General features: G+C 52.8%; 1 protein-coding gene across 1 annotated transcript; it reads left to right on the top strand.

Annotated features, from left to right (window-relative positions):
- Positions 1-15,688, top strand: ADCK2 (aarF domain containing kinase 2). Its single transcript, XM_007177037.2, has 8 exons — positions 1-2,043; positions 3,797-3,943; positions 6,083-6,211; positions 7,207-7,302; positions 9,972-10,223; positions 11,591-11,719; positions 12,561-12,614; positions 15,265-15,688. The coding sequence occupies exons 1-8, from the start codon at positions 1,111-1,113 to the stop codon at positions 15,403-15,405; spliced, it is 1,881 nt and encodes a 626-aa protein (XP_007177099.1). The 5' UTR covers positions 1-1,110; the 3' UTR covers positions 15,406-15,688.
- The last annotated feature ends 741 nt before the right edge of the window (positions 15,689-16,429 follow it).

The following is a 16,429-nucleotide window of genomic DNA, read 5'->3' as shown; positions in this document are numbered from 1 at the left end:
CAGCGGGGAGAGGGGGCGTGGAGGGCACGTTGGCGTTTTGGGTTAATTCTACTTCTGGCACTCCAAGACGCGAGGGCCGGGTGAGCCTGGGCCGCAGTCCGGCTCGCGTCGGCTTTAAGGGGCGGTCCCCGAGCCTGCGGGCGGGCGGTCCCGGAAGACGCGGATCGCGCGGCCTCCGCGTCCGGATCCCCGGCCCTCTGCGCCCGGACTCCCGGTCCTCCGCGGCCCGATCCCCGCCCCTCGGCACCCCGAGTCCCGGCCCTCGGCGCCCCGATCCTCGGCCCTCGGCGCCCCGATCCCCGACCCTCTGATCCCCGGCCCTCGGCGCCCCGATCCCCGGCCCTCGGCGCCCCGATACCCGACCCTCTGAAACCTGGCCCTCCGCACCCCGATCCCCGACCCTCTGATCCCCGGCCCTCCGCGCCTCTTCCACGCCCTTGGCGCCCGGACCCCCACCGCGCGCGGGGACTCGGCTCTCTACAACCCCGCCCGACTCCTCCCCACCCCATACTCAGTGCCCGGGTCCTCGGCCGTCCGCACTGCCCCCGACCCCCGCCCCAGCTCTCCACGCCTCGCCCCGCCTGGCCCTTCCTCACCCCCACCCGGGCTCTCGGCGCCGCGGCCCTCCGCACGGTCGCCCCAGCCCCACCCCGCGCAGCCCCTCTGCGCGCCGGCCGGCGTGCGCGGTGACCCTGCGGCCGCCCGGCTCTGTCTCCACCCGCGCGGCCACCTCGCGCGGGTCACCTCCCCGACCTGGGCCTGGCTTGGCCCTTCCGGCGCTCAGTCCTGAAAGCCCTCGGGCCTCAGGCCCCGGCGAGGTACCCGGGAGGGAGCTGGGACAGATGGGCCAGCCCTCCTGCGGCGGAGGCGGGGCAGGGTTGCGGGCCCGCGGGGCTGGGCGGCCCTGCGGAGGCGGGACTCGCAGCAGGACCCAGCAGAGGCTGCACATGCGAGGCGAGGTCTGAGCGCCCCGCGTCTCACAGCTGCCTCGCTTTCAAGTGGAATACTCAGCTGGGGCCCCGACTCAGGCCAGCCTTGCGGAAAGAAGGAACGAAAATGGGTGCTCCTTAAGTGGAGGCAGGCAGCCTGGACCGCGACCTCTGGGAGAGCATGGTGACCCCCTGGCGCTTCTCTGTCAGGGTCTGCTTGTCGCACCTAAGGGGCTTGGAGCTCAGAAAGGACCTCGGCCTTCTGAGACCCTCTGGGTGCTGTCGCAAGGCTAGACTTTGTTGGCTTCTGCTTGGCACTTTGCCCAAACTCATCTCAGCCTCTGAGGACATTGGCAAGGGGGCCCCGGAGAGCTCGTGTCGGCAAAGGACCAGTTGGAGTGACCTGGCTGAAAACGGGCCACTGGAGAGAGTCCCCCCGGAGCGGCGGCTAGGCTGCCTCCTTCTGCACTTGCGGATCTGGCTCCGGGCGGGGGCGCTCTTGGTGAAATTCTTCCCCCTCCTTCTACTCTACCCCCTCACCTACCTGGCTCCCAGTGTCTCCAGGCTCTGGCTCCACCTGCTTCTGAAAGCCACCGAGACCTCCGGTCCAACGTACATCAAACTCGGCCAGTGGGCCAGCACCCGGCGTGATCTCTTCTCAGAGGCTTTCTGTGCGCAGTTCTCCAAGCTGCACGTCCAGGTAACGCCCCATCCTTGGACCCACACTGAACACTTCCTACGGCAGGCCTTCGGAGAGGACTGGGGGAGGGTCCTTTGCTTTGAGAAGCAGGAGCCTGTGGGTTCCGGCTGCGTGGCCCAAGTATACAAAGCACGTGCCAATCCTGCCTTCCTGGAGAATGACAGCATCCGGAGACTGGCCACGGCCTCCAGACTGCAGCTTTCTTCGGAAGCTGGGAAAGTCCGGGGGCTGGGAGAGCTCCCTGGACACTTGGGGAAGGCGTGGAGGCCTCACGGAAGTCTTGCCGACCAGTCATTTCTAGAAAGGCTGCTCTTCCCTAAAGCTGACCTGGTTGGATCAAATGCAGTCTTGTCTCAGGCTTCGGGACTCGCCCATGGACCACAGCCAGATCACCTCATCCCCGTGGCTGTGAAAGTAAGTGTTCCGATGTTTGCAGCCAGGCCCTTCCCATCTCTAAAATCTCACCGACTCCACGGAGCTGCCCAGATCAGGAAGTCCCCCTTTGCAAGTCACCCCACACTGCCTTGCATTGATTTCTTTTAGCTTGACCATTCTCTGAGTGCCTATGATGCGCAAGCTGTTTGATTTCTTGGCTTGAAGGAGTGGTGATGCGAATGGTCTGAAAGAGGAGAATGAAGAGGGTTTGGAGTTGGCTGCCGCTGTGGGTGGAGGACCCACCGTTCAGCTGACCTCCTGCTCTGGTGTCAGGACAGATCGGAGACAGACTGTGTTAGGTGTGCTGTGGTGAGCCCAAGAGGGTGGTGTTCATTTTACAGAAGTGGCTTCCTTCTCTCTTTATTTCCAATCACCCCTTCCTGGGCTCCATCAGCTCTTCTCTCCACACCTTTCCACCCCTGTTCAGCAAGTCCCCAGGAGAACTGGCAGATGCTAGTAGCAAATACCCCGGTGCTCTCTTTTACCCCCTCAGATAAAACCCTCCCAAGGGTGCCTCACTCAGACCTACTGAGTCATACTTTCCAAGGGAAGAGCCTGGGCCTGGCTTTTTATAAATGCTGCAAATGATTCTCTTCATTAGGCACATTTAGGAAACACTGGTCCAAAATATCTCGAAGGTTCCCTCTGCTCTGTGGGATACAAAAGGAGTGGATGCCTGCTGTATACCAGGAAACATGCCCGTCACGTCAGATGCATTGTTTAATCTTTATTAGATGCCCGAGATAGGCATTTGTTTTTCTTATACCTTTATTTATACTCCACTTTATTCCTAAAAGGATTTGAGGTGGAGGTAGGGGCTATTGTCTGCATGAGTTTTTTTTGTTTGTTGTTTTGGCCATTCCATGCAGCGTGTGGGATCTTGGTTCCCTAACCAGGGATTGAACCGGCGCCCCCCTGCATTGGAAGCATAGAGTCTTAACCACTGGACCACCAGGGAAGTCCCCTATCTGCATGTTTTAAATGATAGAACAGGAGGCTGAGAGAAGTTGCGCAGCTTGTCCAGTTTCATACAGGAAATGGGTTGCAGAACTGGAGTTTGAACTCTTTCCATCCCACCTCTGGAGTTCTGTGACTCTAGAGCAGTATTTTGCAGGCTTTGGACCACCTGACTCAGCTACCTGTACACTCAGTAAAATGCAGATTCCCAGCTCCCCTTCCAGCCAGTCTGATTCAGTACGTCTTTTTCTTTTTTTTAATATTTATTTATTTATTTATTTGGCTGCGCTGGGTCTTAGTTGCAGCATGTAGGCTCTTAGTTGCAGCATGTGGGATCTAGTTCCCTGATCAGGGATCAGTCCCGGGCCCCCTGCCTTGGGAGTGTGGAGTCTTAACCGCTAGACCACCAGGGAAGTCCCTGATTCAGTAGGTCTTGGAGGAGATCTGGGAGTCCACATTTTCACCAAGCAACCCACGGTGACTTTTATGCTCGCTGATGTTTAGGAGTCACTGATCTAAACTTAATGTATTTGGAAGGAGAAGCCCACCTATTCTTCCCAGCAAAGCTGAGTGCCCTGCAGGGGAGCTGCCCTCTGAGTCTCCTCAGGAAGACACAAAGGGAGGAAGGCAGGAGGATCCTGGGCGTTGGGACTGCTTCCCCTTTGCTCTGATGAGAAGCCTGCTGACTCTCCTTTGACGGTGGGACCCAGCCCTGGCTGGGTGGACGTGCCCTCCTGATTGATCCCTCCTGTCTCACTGTGCCTCTTTTTGGCAGGTGTTGCACCCTGGCCTGCTTGCTCAGGTGCAGATGGACCTGCTGCTGATGAAGATGGGCAGCCGAGTCCTTGCACTTTTGCCAGGAATCAAGTGGCTCAGCTTGCCTGAGATTGTGGAGGAATTTGAGAAGCTCATGGTGCAACAGGTGAATTCTCTTTCCCTCAGTTGTAAATAGCACACAACAGTTTTTGCCATTAGCAGCTGCTTAGTAAATGCTGAATGGATGAGTATTTTCCCAGTGTGTTGTGGCTAATGTAGTATATTAGTCAGGATCGGTGATGCTAGCTGATATAACAAAGAATATCCAAATCTCAGTGACTTAATGCAACAATGTTATTTTTTGCTTATATGAAAGCTCCATGCAGGTGAACTGAGGGAGTGAGTGGGAGCTCTACTCCATAGTTATTCAGGGACCCAGTTTCCTCCCAAATTTGTCATCTGGGGTCAGTGTGGAATGGGGAGAGAGACCACGGAGGGTCATGTAAAGGATTCTGTGGCCAGGTCTGGAAGTGATATATATCACTTCTTCCCAGTCTACAGGTCAGAGCTTTAATCACACGGGCCCAGTGTAACTACAAAGGAGCTTGGGGACGGCGGTCTTCCTTAGTGACTGGGATGAAAATGAAATGAGTCTGGTGGAACATAGCATTATCTGTGCCACAATCAATGGCCGAACTCCAGAAGGAGAAGAAGAATTTGCTAAGTCACACACTGTGCCTTTGTTTTGCTTTGTTTCCGGGGCTTAATGAGTAGACAAGGACCTACTCCTTGTCCAGGGCCCTTGGGACACCCGTTTAAGTAGCCAGACCTGGTAAACATGCTGGAGGCTCTCAGGGCTCCAAGGAGGCATCTGTGCTGGCTTCCCGGCGGTTGGCACAGAAATTGGCAGGCTTTCAGAAGCAGTGTGCCAAGTCTTCATTTATGTCCTCTGATTTAGGGTTTTAAGCCCCAGGAATGCGTTTTAACATTTAAAAAGCTTTGCTTTATGCTATGGAGTTGTGTAGTTTCGATAATAAAAGAAAATTGAAACAGAGAAAAATAACTTCTTTTCTGACACCCGTCTTGGCATTAATCACTCTCAGTTCTACCACCCACCTGAGCTTCAGTTCCCCTTTGAGAAGTCTGATAGGCATCATGGGATCCCATCATTTGAAGCTCAGACCTCTATAGCGCACCCCATTTGTCTCAAAAATCAACTCTTCCTACCAGCTGTAGCTCTCAATGGTCCAATCACGTTCCCAGCCTTGAAATCTTAGAGTCTGGGTGTATGTAGGGGGTGTATGTTCATTTATAAATTCATGTAACGTGTATTAAGAACTGTGTTAGAAGCTGGTGAACTAAGAAAACAAGTGAGGTTTTCCTGTCCTCAAGGAATATATAGTAGGAGGAGGAGGGCTGATGTGAAATATTTGGAGAAAAAGCACGAGTTACAATAGGAGTCTCTACAGGTTCAGTCGGGTTCAGCTGAGGCTCAAGAGGGGAAGTGGTCATTCCACCCTGAGGGTCCAGGCTCCCTAGGCTTGCGCTGATTCTCCAAAGAGAAGTGTTTGCAGTTGGCCCAAATGAGGGAAGAACATTCCAGTCAGGGGGAGTAAACAAGGCACTGAGAGGGGAGGCGTCTGGCAGGCTGAGATGTTCAGCACTCTGCAGATTGGGTGCAGCTGGAGTTTTGGGCAGTAGAGGAAGGAGGAGGCGCCCCAAGAGATGGACCTGGAGAGAGAAGCAGGGGCCAAACCATGGCCCACCTTGGACGTCATCCTAATGAATGCAGACTCCATCCTGCAGGTGGGGTGGGGGGACACCAGCACACGGACTGGAGAGAGGGAAGATGGGGGACAGGGGGCCCAACTAGGACACCTCTGTTAGGGTTCAGGTGACTGGTTTTGAGTCACCGTGGGAGGAACAGTGGGATGGAAAAGGGGAACAGACCTGAGAGTGGTGAGGGCTGCAGAGTTGATGGCACTGAGTCTCCCATGGGTGTGGAGGGTAAGAGAGAAGGTGTAATCTGCAGTGACTCGCAGGTGACTGGGGGCAGGGTGAACGTAAATTCAGTTTAGACAAGTCCTCCAGCGTGTCTGCTGTCTGCAGCTTGGAGTTCACGTCGTGGGGTAGGGATGGGGCTCGAGACTTCTGGGGCAGCCTGAGTTTCTTGGGAGTTCTGCAGGAGAGTAGGTGGGGAAGGCAGGTGAATCGCGGGACTTGCTAGCTCTTGGAGGGTTCAGATTTTGCTGTCCCTGGGCCCAGACTACCCCTTCCCTCACCTCTTCTCTCCATTTCCCTGTAGATCGACCTGCGTTATGAAGCTCGGAATCTAGAACACTTCCAATGCAACTTCCTGAATGTGAACTCTGTCAAATTCCCCACCCCTCTGCGTCCCTTTGTCACCAGGGATGTCTTGGTGGAAACGTATGAAGTAAGACTGAGAGCTTCCCCTGGCCGCGCCTTTTGCTCATAGTCAGGTCGTCTCCCCTTCACAGGAAGGCCTGAGTTGGAAAAGACAAAAGCCAAGAGAGCATGTGATTACTGCCCGTAAAACTGAGAGGGGTCTGGATACGCCTGAGGGTGGAAGGCAGTGTAGCAAGGTGGCTGAGAGCCTGGCCCTGGCCTCAGACTTTCTGGATTTGGAAGTCTGCTCTGCCGCTGTATTTGCTGGCTGGCTTCAGTTCCCTCCTGTACAACAGCAGGCAACCCTTCCTGCCTCGTAGGGTTGTCCCAGAAGTCAATGACACATTGAATGCAAAATGCCCTCTGCACAGAGACTGCACAGCGAAAGTGCTCAACACAGAGAAAGTGCTCAACAAGTATTCCTGTCATGGCCTTAGCTGTCTCCTGGTTCAGTCTCCTTTGTAAAGATGGTAATGAGATCCAGAGGAGTGACCTGAATGACCCACTGTTACTAGCTGTGTGACTTTGAGCAAGTTACTTAAACTCTCTGGGCTTTAGTTCTTTTATTTGTTAATTAGGGATAACAAGATCTATCTCAATAGGCTGCTTTGACAATTAAATAACCTATACGAAATGCGTACTGACTGGGTCCCCTTTCTTCTCTCTTCCTTTTCTTTTCCCTCCAGTGAGGTCACAGAGCTCATTCATGTCCCTATTGGCTGATTCTTGATCAGAAACAAGCTCACCCTGACAGCAAAGCCTCTTACCTGTGGGTGGCAGTCAATGGATTTCCTCCCTAGTAAACCTATGGGACTTGTTGAGACGTATTGTAGAAGGGAAGTGTAAATAGGTTAAAATTATCTTGTGGGTAACAGATTCATAGGGGCTCTAAGAAAGGAAAACCTCTCCGGGTCACTTCCCAATCAGTGGGAAGGCCGTGCGGGTGTGTCCCCGTGGAGATGAGGAGCGAGGCAGTCGCGGGCTGTGCAGGCTAAAGCTGTTCTCTCCCCGATCTTCCCCCAGGAGAGTGTACCTGTGTCTAGTTACCAGCAAGCAGGGATTCCCGTGGACGTGAAGAGGAAGATTGCGCGGCTGGGGATCAACATGCTCCTGAAGATGGTGAGTTCACGGCAGGGCGGGCGCTTAGCTGGCAGGCGGTGGAATTGTGTGTGGGAGGCGGGGGACCCTGCTCGGCCAAGCAACTGGCCACTGGCTGGAGAGGGTCAGCTCTAGAGATAGCCGAGCTGACCCAAACGCGCCTTCTTCTACAGCTTTCTGTTGAGCACTTTCTCCATGTCATGCGCTGTGTCTCTGTGCAAGAGTGGGGAGGGAGACCCAGGCCCCGCCCGACTTGCCTACAGTTTAGACAAACAGCCAAAGACAACCTCAGGTGTTACATGCTATTTCATTCATTCATTCAGCAAGTATTTGTTGAGCACCTGCTATGTGCCACACACTGAATTAAGTGCTGGATTTACAGTTGTGAGCAAAAGAGACATGACAACAATGTTCAGGGAACATTCCTGTTCAGTGGGAAGACAGGCGATGCTAAATAAGTGGGTTAAGTACGGGTACCCGAGGGTCATTTAGGATGGGCCGTCCCAGCCCCAGGATTTGTTCAGGAAGTGGCGCTATCTCCTCCAGGATGTGAAGGAAGTCTAGCTGTCTCCTTGGAGAGGATGGCCTGACAATAGTTATTAATGAGTTGACACTCAAAAAAGGCTACAGTGAGCCCAAAGCAATATCAGTTATTTCATCACTAGTAGTAACAGCAGGAACCCAGCATTGTTAGCAGCTCACATGTAGGAGCAAAGAAAGAAGATATGTGGGCTTCCCTGGTGGCGCAGTGGTTAAGAATCCGCCTGCCAATGCAGGGGACACAGGTTCAAGCCCTGGTCCAGGAAGATCCCACATGCCACGGAGCAACTAAGCCTGTGAGCCACAACTACTGAGCCTGCGCTCTAGAGCCCACGAGCCACAACTACTGAGCCCACGCGCCACATCTACTGAGGCCCACGTGCTCTAGAGCCTGTGCTCTGCAACAAGAGAAGCTACCGCAATGAGAAGCCCGCGCACCACAACGAAGAGTAGCCCCCGCTCGCTGCAACTAGAGAAAGCCCGCGCACGGCAACAAAGACCGAACACAGCCAAAAATAATAAGTAAAAATAAATAAATTAAAAAAAAAAAAAAAGAAGATACTGAGATTGTCGAGGGTCTGAGGTCTTCCTGGTGGTTGGCACAGAAGAGAGTGGTCGAGGCAGAGACAGCTGGTCTAGGATGCGTAGTGAGGACGAGTGCCCAGGTCTGGGGGTGCAGAATCGGGGTAGGAAGGAACCAGGCATGTGGTCAGAGAGTAGGAGGAAAGAAACCAGGTAACCAAGGTGGAGCCGTGAGGGCCAGGCAGGTGGCAGAAGTGGGGCGGAGGTGAGAATGGGCGTTCTGAGCCGGACGGTGGTGTGGTGCAGGTGGACAGCACAGGAGGCTGTAAGCCAGACACTCCTGGAGAGGGCTCAGGGTGAGAGGGGGTGGTGGTTGAGTGGCTCTGACTTCACCTCCAGCCCTGGGGTGCGTGGGTGTCGAGAATAGGTAGCCCTCACCCCAGGGGCTCCTGGAGAAGTGGGGCTGTCGCTGGAGAGCTGGGTTTCCACTGTCAGCGCAGTGGAAGCTCAGTGGGGAGAGGACTTTGTCCCGGTAACAGGGCTCCGAGGCACACCGTGGGCCAGAGGGGAGGGTGCAGGGGGGAGTAGCTAGGGGAGAAGCAGTGCTGAGCAGCGCTCAGGAGTCGGGAGATCACGGGGGGCTTCCAGCTTGTGGGATCAAGGACCCTGGGGGCTCAGCTAACAGCAAGGTGCCAGGAGGTTCTGTCCCAGGGTCGGGGGTCAGCTAGCCTTTGGTGACTGTATCCTACAGGTGTGCAGGCCCCGGCTTCCTCAGTTCCCGGGATTTTCACCAGGATAGCAGCCTCCCTTACCTCCAGCAGAGCCAGGATCTGGACTAGAAGGGTCGCTCTGTGACCTGCTGCCATGACCACCATGAGGGATGGGGTCTTCGGCCTGCATCCAGTAGGAGGAAGGAGTCCCCCGGGAGCCCCTCCAGCAGCAGCTGTTCTGTACCTCTGCCCCGGGTCTCTCCTTCCCCTCATAGAAGGATTGCTGGTGGTTTCTCTGATCTCTCACAGCAGGCAGATTCCTGTTCCACAAAGTCACGCCTGACTTTCCCTCCATCACAGTCCCTGGGGCTTTCTTTCCTGCTTAGCAGGTTCAAAGCCATTCCTCCCAGCCTCCCCGATTCCATGTGCCAGTACGGTTGTCAGGATCACTGTTTAGACTTCATTATGTGGACGGATGGAGGTAATGGAGGTGAAGTCTGATTTATGAAATATTTTAAAGAAAGGAAGTTACATGAATTTTAAGAACTGAGAGGTTTGGGGAAAATCTGTCAACAATGACTAGATAATTTTTAATTTGATTATTAATTGCTCAACTCATAGAGTAAAAATAAGTCTCTTGAAATGCGGTTTGGTCTTTGATCATGTTCCCCTATGGTCATTTTTAATGCTCTTTACTTTGAAAATAAACTTTCTCTTGAAAACATCAACCTGGCTTGTCCATGTACAAATTATGAATCGATGATATCAAGCCCTGAGGCTTTATAAAACGCACACCTCTCTGCCTTGTAATTCATCCTCGGGAACTCGCCGTCACCCTGGAAGCTTTTCCACGTGTGGCCTCGTGGTGATGGGATGGTGAGGCTGACTTAGCCTAGAGTAGCTCTGATCTCTTCCCAGATATTTGTGGACAACTTTGTCCATGCGGACCTTCACCCTGGGAACATCCTGGTCCAGGGCGCCGACGGTCTTCCCAAGAGCCAAGAGGCGCAGCCTCAGCAGGTAGATGTCTGTGACGCACTGGCGGTGGCTGTGACGCCTGCCCGGTGCCCGCTGTGCCTGGTGCTTCTGGACGCCGGCATTGTGGCCGAGCTGCAGGCTGCCGACCTGAGGAACTTCCGGGAAGTCTTCATGGCCGTGGTGATGGGGCAGGTGAGACCCGCCGGGCCCTCGGGAGTTGGGGCTGAATTTTTTAGGCCCTTGGGAACCTTGGGGCTCCTCAGCGTTTGTCATTCTTGTAAATGCCGGTGTTTGCCAAGGGTGCTCCTGATGGAAATGGGTGGAGAAGAGAGAGGAAGGAGGGAGAAGGAAGAGGAGCAGGGAAATGAAGCTGCCTAACGCTCTGTAGTCAGAATGGGCCTGTTCGAGCGGCTCATGGTTTGGAATGATGGGAAGGCACGCCTCCTTCCCAAATGCTGTTGTTCTGGTGGCCTCTCTTCCTTCCTCAGTAAGTGTACAGTTGGGCCCTGGGAACGCTAGCTTCTTGACTGAATAACAGCCGCCCTGGTCTCTGCCATTTGCTGCGAGAAGGTGGGGCTGGTGAGAAGCAGCAGCTCAGGGAACTTATTCTCCAGGTGTGGGAAGACACCTGATTGGCGCGGGGGTACGGGACATAAGTGGTTTTAACCCCTCACCCCATGCCTCTGAGGGGCTCCAGTGGTTGAGAATTATTATTTAGCAAAAGGGACTCAGCAAAGCCTCTACTGAGTCAACGTAAAGTGCCACATCAAGGGTGACCGTGAATACTCCAGCAAGAAAGACCCTGGGAAAGAGAAAGCTGGAGGAAAAGGCAAAATTCAGAGGAACCCCTGCTTAGGAGGCTTCTGAGGGGGCAGACCAGAGGCTTGAGCCTGAGCCAGTTGGAAAGCATCTCCCAGGCCGAGGTTCAACACTGAGGTGCAGTGGCGGGTGAGGGGGTGGGAGGTGCTCCTCTGCACAGGTTTGGGCAGAAGAAGGTCACGGCCGAGGAGGAAGAGCTTGGCTCCTGGGCTGTGACCGCCGGGGCTGCGTGGGTGCTGGGGAGACCATGGAGGCTTTGATCAGGGGCTTCCTGGGTGGAGGAGGAGCGAGACGGCTGGAGCACAGAGGCCGGGTCAGCCGTGAGCAGGGAATTCTGTTCGGGCGGGAAGACCGCCCTCGAGGATGGTGTGGCTGGTCCAGCCTGGCGGCAGGTCCTGGTGGCTCTGGGGCAGGCGGGTTGGTCGGCAGTGCCGCGTAGCAGGCACTGGCTTTGCTGCTGGGCCTGGGTGGCCTTGGAGGCAAAGGAGACAGTGCAGCTGCTTTCCTTGACTGCGCTGAGTATAGGTGGGGCCCCCCTGCCCAAGACAAGCTGCAAAAGGCCTTGACTGTTTACCAGGTATGGCGGGGCGGTGAGGTAAAGCTAAAAAAGGATGGGTGGCCAAAAGTAGGGTGGTAGAAAATTTGGGGTGGAAACAACTAGGATATGAAGAAGTTTGGGCAGAGCATCTAGTTTTGTGCCCTCTTGACTCTACCAAGTTTTCTTCTTTTGCGTCTTCCAGGGCCAAAGAGTGGCTGAGCTCATCCTGCATCATGCCCGGGCCAGTGAGTGCAAGGATGTGGAGGGATTTAAGGCTGAGATGGCCAGGCTGGTGACCCAGGCCAGGAAGAACACCATCACCCTGGAAAAGGTAAGCAGGCCACTCCAGGGGCAGGGGCCTTGGGGTGTTTACTGACCTTGCCCTTGGACACAGCAAACCACAGGTCTAAGGGAGACCTCTTCATGGGGGGAGGTCTTGAGGGGCTTGGGTTTTAAGGCAGATAAAGAACAAACCTTTTCCTCTGCCCACATCTTTGAGGTGTGAGGCGGCCCTCTGGAATCCCGGCTTTCAAGAGTGGCTCCTTGACCAGGCTCTCCTGGGTGGCTGCTGGGACGGTGACATATGTAGTGCTGCGTACCTGCCCTGCCCAGACTGGGGGTCAGCTGTTCTGCTGCTTTATCTCCGTGGAGCTCAGCGGAGCATGGGGGTGGGGCAAGGGAGGACTGAGGCCCCTGAGCAGACAGAGGACATACCGAATGTTCACGTCCTCTATTTAGACCTGCAGCAGAGCCCACGTGGTATGCTGCACACAGTTCTGACAAACCTGAGTTTTCTTCCCAAGTTCATTCCCAAGTCCACACTAGCTGGAGCGAGTCAGAACAAGAGGCGGCCCACTGGCAGTGAGGAGCAGCAGCTGGCCCCCGGCGCTGCCTGTCTTATTTATTCCCACATGATGTCTGTGTGTGCCGGGAGTGCGGGGGTAGAGGCCTCCAGGCTGGTCCTTCCGAGGGGTCTTTGAACTCAGCTGTGAGGCGGAAGTTGGGCTTGCGTGCGTGCAGTCCTTTCTGGGATTTGTCAGGCAGTCTGTTTCTGCTCACTGGTGTGTGTGTGTGCGTGCGTGCGTGTGTGTGGACGTGGGACGGGGCTGGCAAGGGAGAAGGGGTTCCCGGGGGCTCTGCAGCCTCTGCAGACTCTTTATTCTGTTTTCCAGCTTCAAGTTTCCATCCTTCTCTCGAATGTCTTTAAGTTGCTGATGACTCACAAGGTGAGGCCTGGGTGGAGAGCTCGCCCTCTGGTCAGGCAGGAGGGGAGGGCTCTGGGGAAGGCGGGTGGCCTCAGGGTGGTGACAGGTACTTTTCTTATGTGAGATCTCGTTTTTGAAAACGTTGCATGCACCAATCCCTGTGGTGAAGAGTGCTGTTTCTGTTTCTTGACGTCCGGCAAGATCTTTCCTTGGTCATGTTGTGATCCCACATTGGTGGGGTTTTTGGTGAAAAACTTTATGCTTTCCAAAACTTTTGACAGGTTCCATTTTAAAAATGACTTAAGTATCACCTTAGGATTGGGGAAAGCTTTAATCATTGCTAGGGGGCTGGCTTGGAGAGAACTGGGAATGAACACACACTCCCCGGAGTTCAGTTGCACGGGACGGGGAGCCGGAGGGTGAGGCTCACAGCCAGCTCTGCACCCACCAGCTCTGACCTGCTCAAGCCTCTCCAAGTCTCCCAGGGGCCGCTGGGAGGGCCGGATGAGGCCGTGACAACGGTAGCGGTGTGCCGTGACTCCCCTCTACGCACCTAATTTAGCTGTGTAACATTTATTAGTATCTGATTTAATTCCCGCAACATTCCTCGAGGCCGGCACCGAGCAACTCGCCCCTGGCCAGGTGGCCCCCATGGTAGTGCCCGAACCCGTGCCCGCAGCCCGACCGCGGGGCCCCACTCCCAGCTGCTTTGTTCTCCGGCCTCCGGTGCTCCCATTGGCACACAGCCTCCCTCACACACTGCGTGGGACACAATGGTTACCAGCGCTTTAGATGTTTGCTGTTGTCATTGTGATTCTCAGGACAGGACAGCAGAGAGAGGGCCGATCGAGTACAGCCACTCTATTCAAGTGCTTCACCAGGCACGTAATTTAAAACAATTCAAAACATTTTAAATTGTGGTTAAAAAAATAATATAAAATTTACCCCTACCCATCTCCAAGTGCACAGCTCAGCAGTGTCAACCACATTCACATAGTTGTGTAACAGATCGCTAGAGCTCTAGAATTTTCTCATCTTGCAAAACTAAAACTCTGTATCTACTCAACAAAAACTCCCCATGTCTCTCTCCCCCCAGCCCCTGGCAACCACTGTTCCACTTTCTGTGTCCATGATTTTGATGACTCTAGATTTCTCATATAAGTAGAATCATATGGTATTTGTCCTTTTGTGACCAGCTTATTTCACTTGATGTAATGTTCTTGAGGTTCATGCACTTTGTAGCAGGTGATAGGATTGCCTTTTTTTTAAAGACTCAATAATATTCCATTGTATGTATATACTGTATTTTCTTTATTCGTTTATCCTTTGATGGACATTTGGGCCACTTCTACCTCTTGGCTACTAAGGACAATGCTGCAGTGAACACAGGTGTGCGAATATCTCTTTGAGATCCTGCTTTCAATTCTTTTTGGATATTTACACAGAAGTGTGATTGCTAGATCACATAGTTTCTTTTAAATTGAAGTACAGTTGATTTACAGATGGGATTTTTTTTAGTTTTTGGGGACGCTCCATACTGTCTTCCATAGCCTGCACAATTTTACATTCCCATGATGAGTGTGCATTTATAACATGCCTCTTTCTCCTGATCAGCCATCTGACTCCCCAGACAAGTTTTTGGGCCTTAACTGAGACAAATACCCCTTATTTATTTATTTATTTAAAAATATTTAAATATTTATTTATGGCTGCATTGGGTCTTTGTTGCTGGCGCGGGCTTTCTCTACCTGCGGCGAGGGGGCTACTCTTCACTGCGGCGCGCGGGCTTCTCTTGTTGCGGAGCACGGGCTCTAAGCACTTGGGCTTCAGTAGTTGTGTCACGTGGGCTCAGCAGTTGTGGCTCACGGGCTTTAGAGTGCAGGCTCAGTAGTTGTGGCGCACAGATTTAGTTGCTCCATGGCATGTGGGGTCTTCCCGGACCAGGGCTTGAACCCGTGTCCCCTGCATTGGCAGGCAGATTCTTAACCACTGCGCCACCAGGGAAGTCCCCTTTACTTTTAACAAAGATTATTTCCCCAAGAGTCAGCCTTCCATTGCCTGACCTTCTGTCCACCTGAAAAGAGATTCTTGTTCTAGGTTTAAATCCTGGCTCTACTCTTCCTCACCCAGAGGCCTTGAGCAAGTCACCACCTGAGCCACCCTGAGCCTTAGATTCCTTATCTACTGAATGGAGATAATGAGAGTACTTTTGAGAATTAATTGGGTAATCCACGTAATTTGTTATTACTATTAACCTGGCTCCAAAGGGGAAGAAACTCTGCTGTATTTGAGCAAAGCCGGTTGTGCTTGGTCTCAAAAAGACTACTGTGGATTTTGAAGAATGACCCTTATTTAGATTTCTGGTTCCCGGTGTAGCTGTAAACTATTCACTTTAGTATTTTTAAGTCATTCACACACTTACACACCTCCCCTAGAGAAGAGCTGTACACACTGCATCCCCTGTATTTTCCTTAATATTTCTAGTAGGTGGGGGGTTGGGTGAGTAGATGAGATGGTGGGACAAATGACTGGGTAGGGAAAAGAATGTTAGGTAGATGATAAAAATCACATGGGCAGGTAGACGAGGCCGGGAGTGGACGGTGACATGTTACCCAGGACACTCTCTGTATATGAATGGGCTTCGGAAAGAACCACTGTTTTTCTGTTTCAGGTAAAGCTTGAGAGCAACTTTGCCTCAATTGTGTTTGCCATCATGGTGTTGGAGGGGCTTGGCCGCTCACTGGACCCTAAACTGGACATCCTGGAGGCAGCAAAGCCCTTCCTTCTGCAAGGACTAGCGACCTCCCGCTGACTGCAGCAGTGGGTGCTTCATCTCAACTGGAGGCCACTCCCCACAGCCTCTCCTGTGGCAGCTTGAACATTCTAAAATTGGGATTGCGGAAGACCTGCCACTGCTTTTCACTCCGATTTGGTTTCAGGCATCTGTTTTAAAAGCTTTGGGTTAGTTGGGGAAGTAAAGGGAAAGAAGGTCCTCTCAGTTCAGTCGTGGAAGCTGGGCCTGGTGTCAGGGAGACTCTATTTCAGGGAAAATGTTCTCTGAAGGAGGACGAATAAACTTACTTTGTTTTCTGGTTTTTCTCTCTTCTCATCTTAACCCTCTATACTCCCGGATCAGGTGGGTCCTGCTGGTTATTTCCAGACTCTGATATCTAGGTTAGAAAATGTCATAGACTCCTGTAGACCCATGGCTTCCAAATGTTTTTTGTATTTTGTTTTTTTTTGGTGCACTGCTTGTGGGATCTTAGTTCCCTGACCGGGGACTGAACCTGGGCCCTCGGCAGTGAAAGCACAGAGTCCTAACCACTGGACCACCAGGGAATTCCCCACAGTATATTGTGTTTTTTGTTTGTTTTGTTTCAAATGTTTTGATTATGTGCCCTATTGGTAAAAAGTTGCATATATTTATATATACGTGCACATATATAATTTATAAGTTTTATACAGGTGCTACCATCACTAGCCAATCTCTGAAGGCACAGCCTTCACTTAGGGCAAGTTTCACTGTATCTCAAATTATCCTCTCGACAATTTAAAATATTTTTTGCCAACCTCTTGCTAAGTTGTATTATAAGGTAAAAGGAAAAAAACCACAATGATTAATGGTTAGTGTGACATACTAGAGATAGGAACAGAATCAGCTCTGCCGTTCTTCTTAAAGATCCCCTGCACTCACATATTAGCATTTAGATTCTGATTTTTCTGAGCAATGTTCAGGCCCTTGTGCATTTGCCCAGGGTTAATTTCGGTTAATATTAATATATAGATAATATAATAAGTACATCCTGTTAACCAGGACTGGAAATCCGTGGTAGCAC

The sequence above is a fragment of the Balaenoptera acutorostrata genome, chromosome 7 (assembly GCF_949987535.1).
Source record: "Balaenoptera acutorostrata chromosome 7, mBalAcu1.1, whole genome shotgun sequence".
Lineage (NCBI taxonomy): Eukaryota > Metazoa > Chordata > Mammalia > Artiodactyla > Balaenopteridae > Balaenoptera > Balaenoptera acutorostrata.
This window is presented reverse-complemented; position numbering and strand designations above follow the sequence as displayed.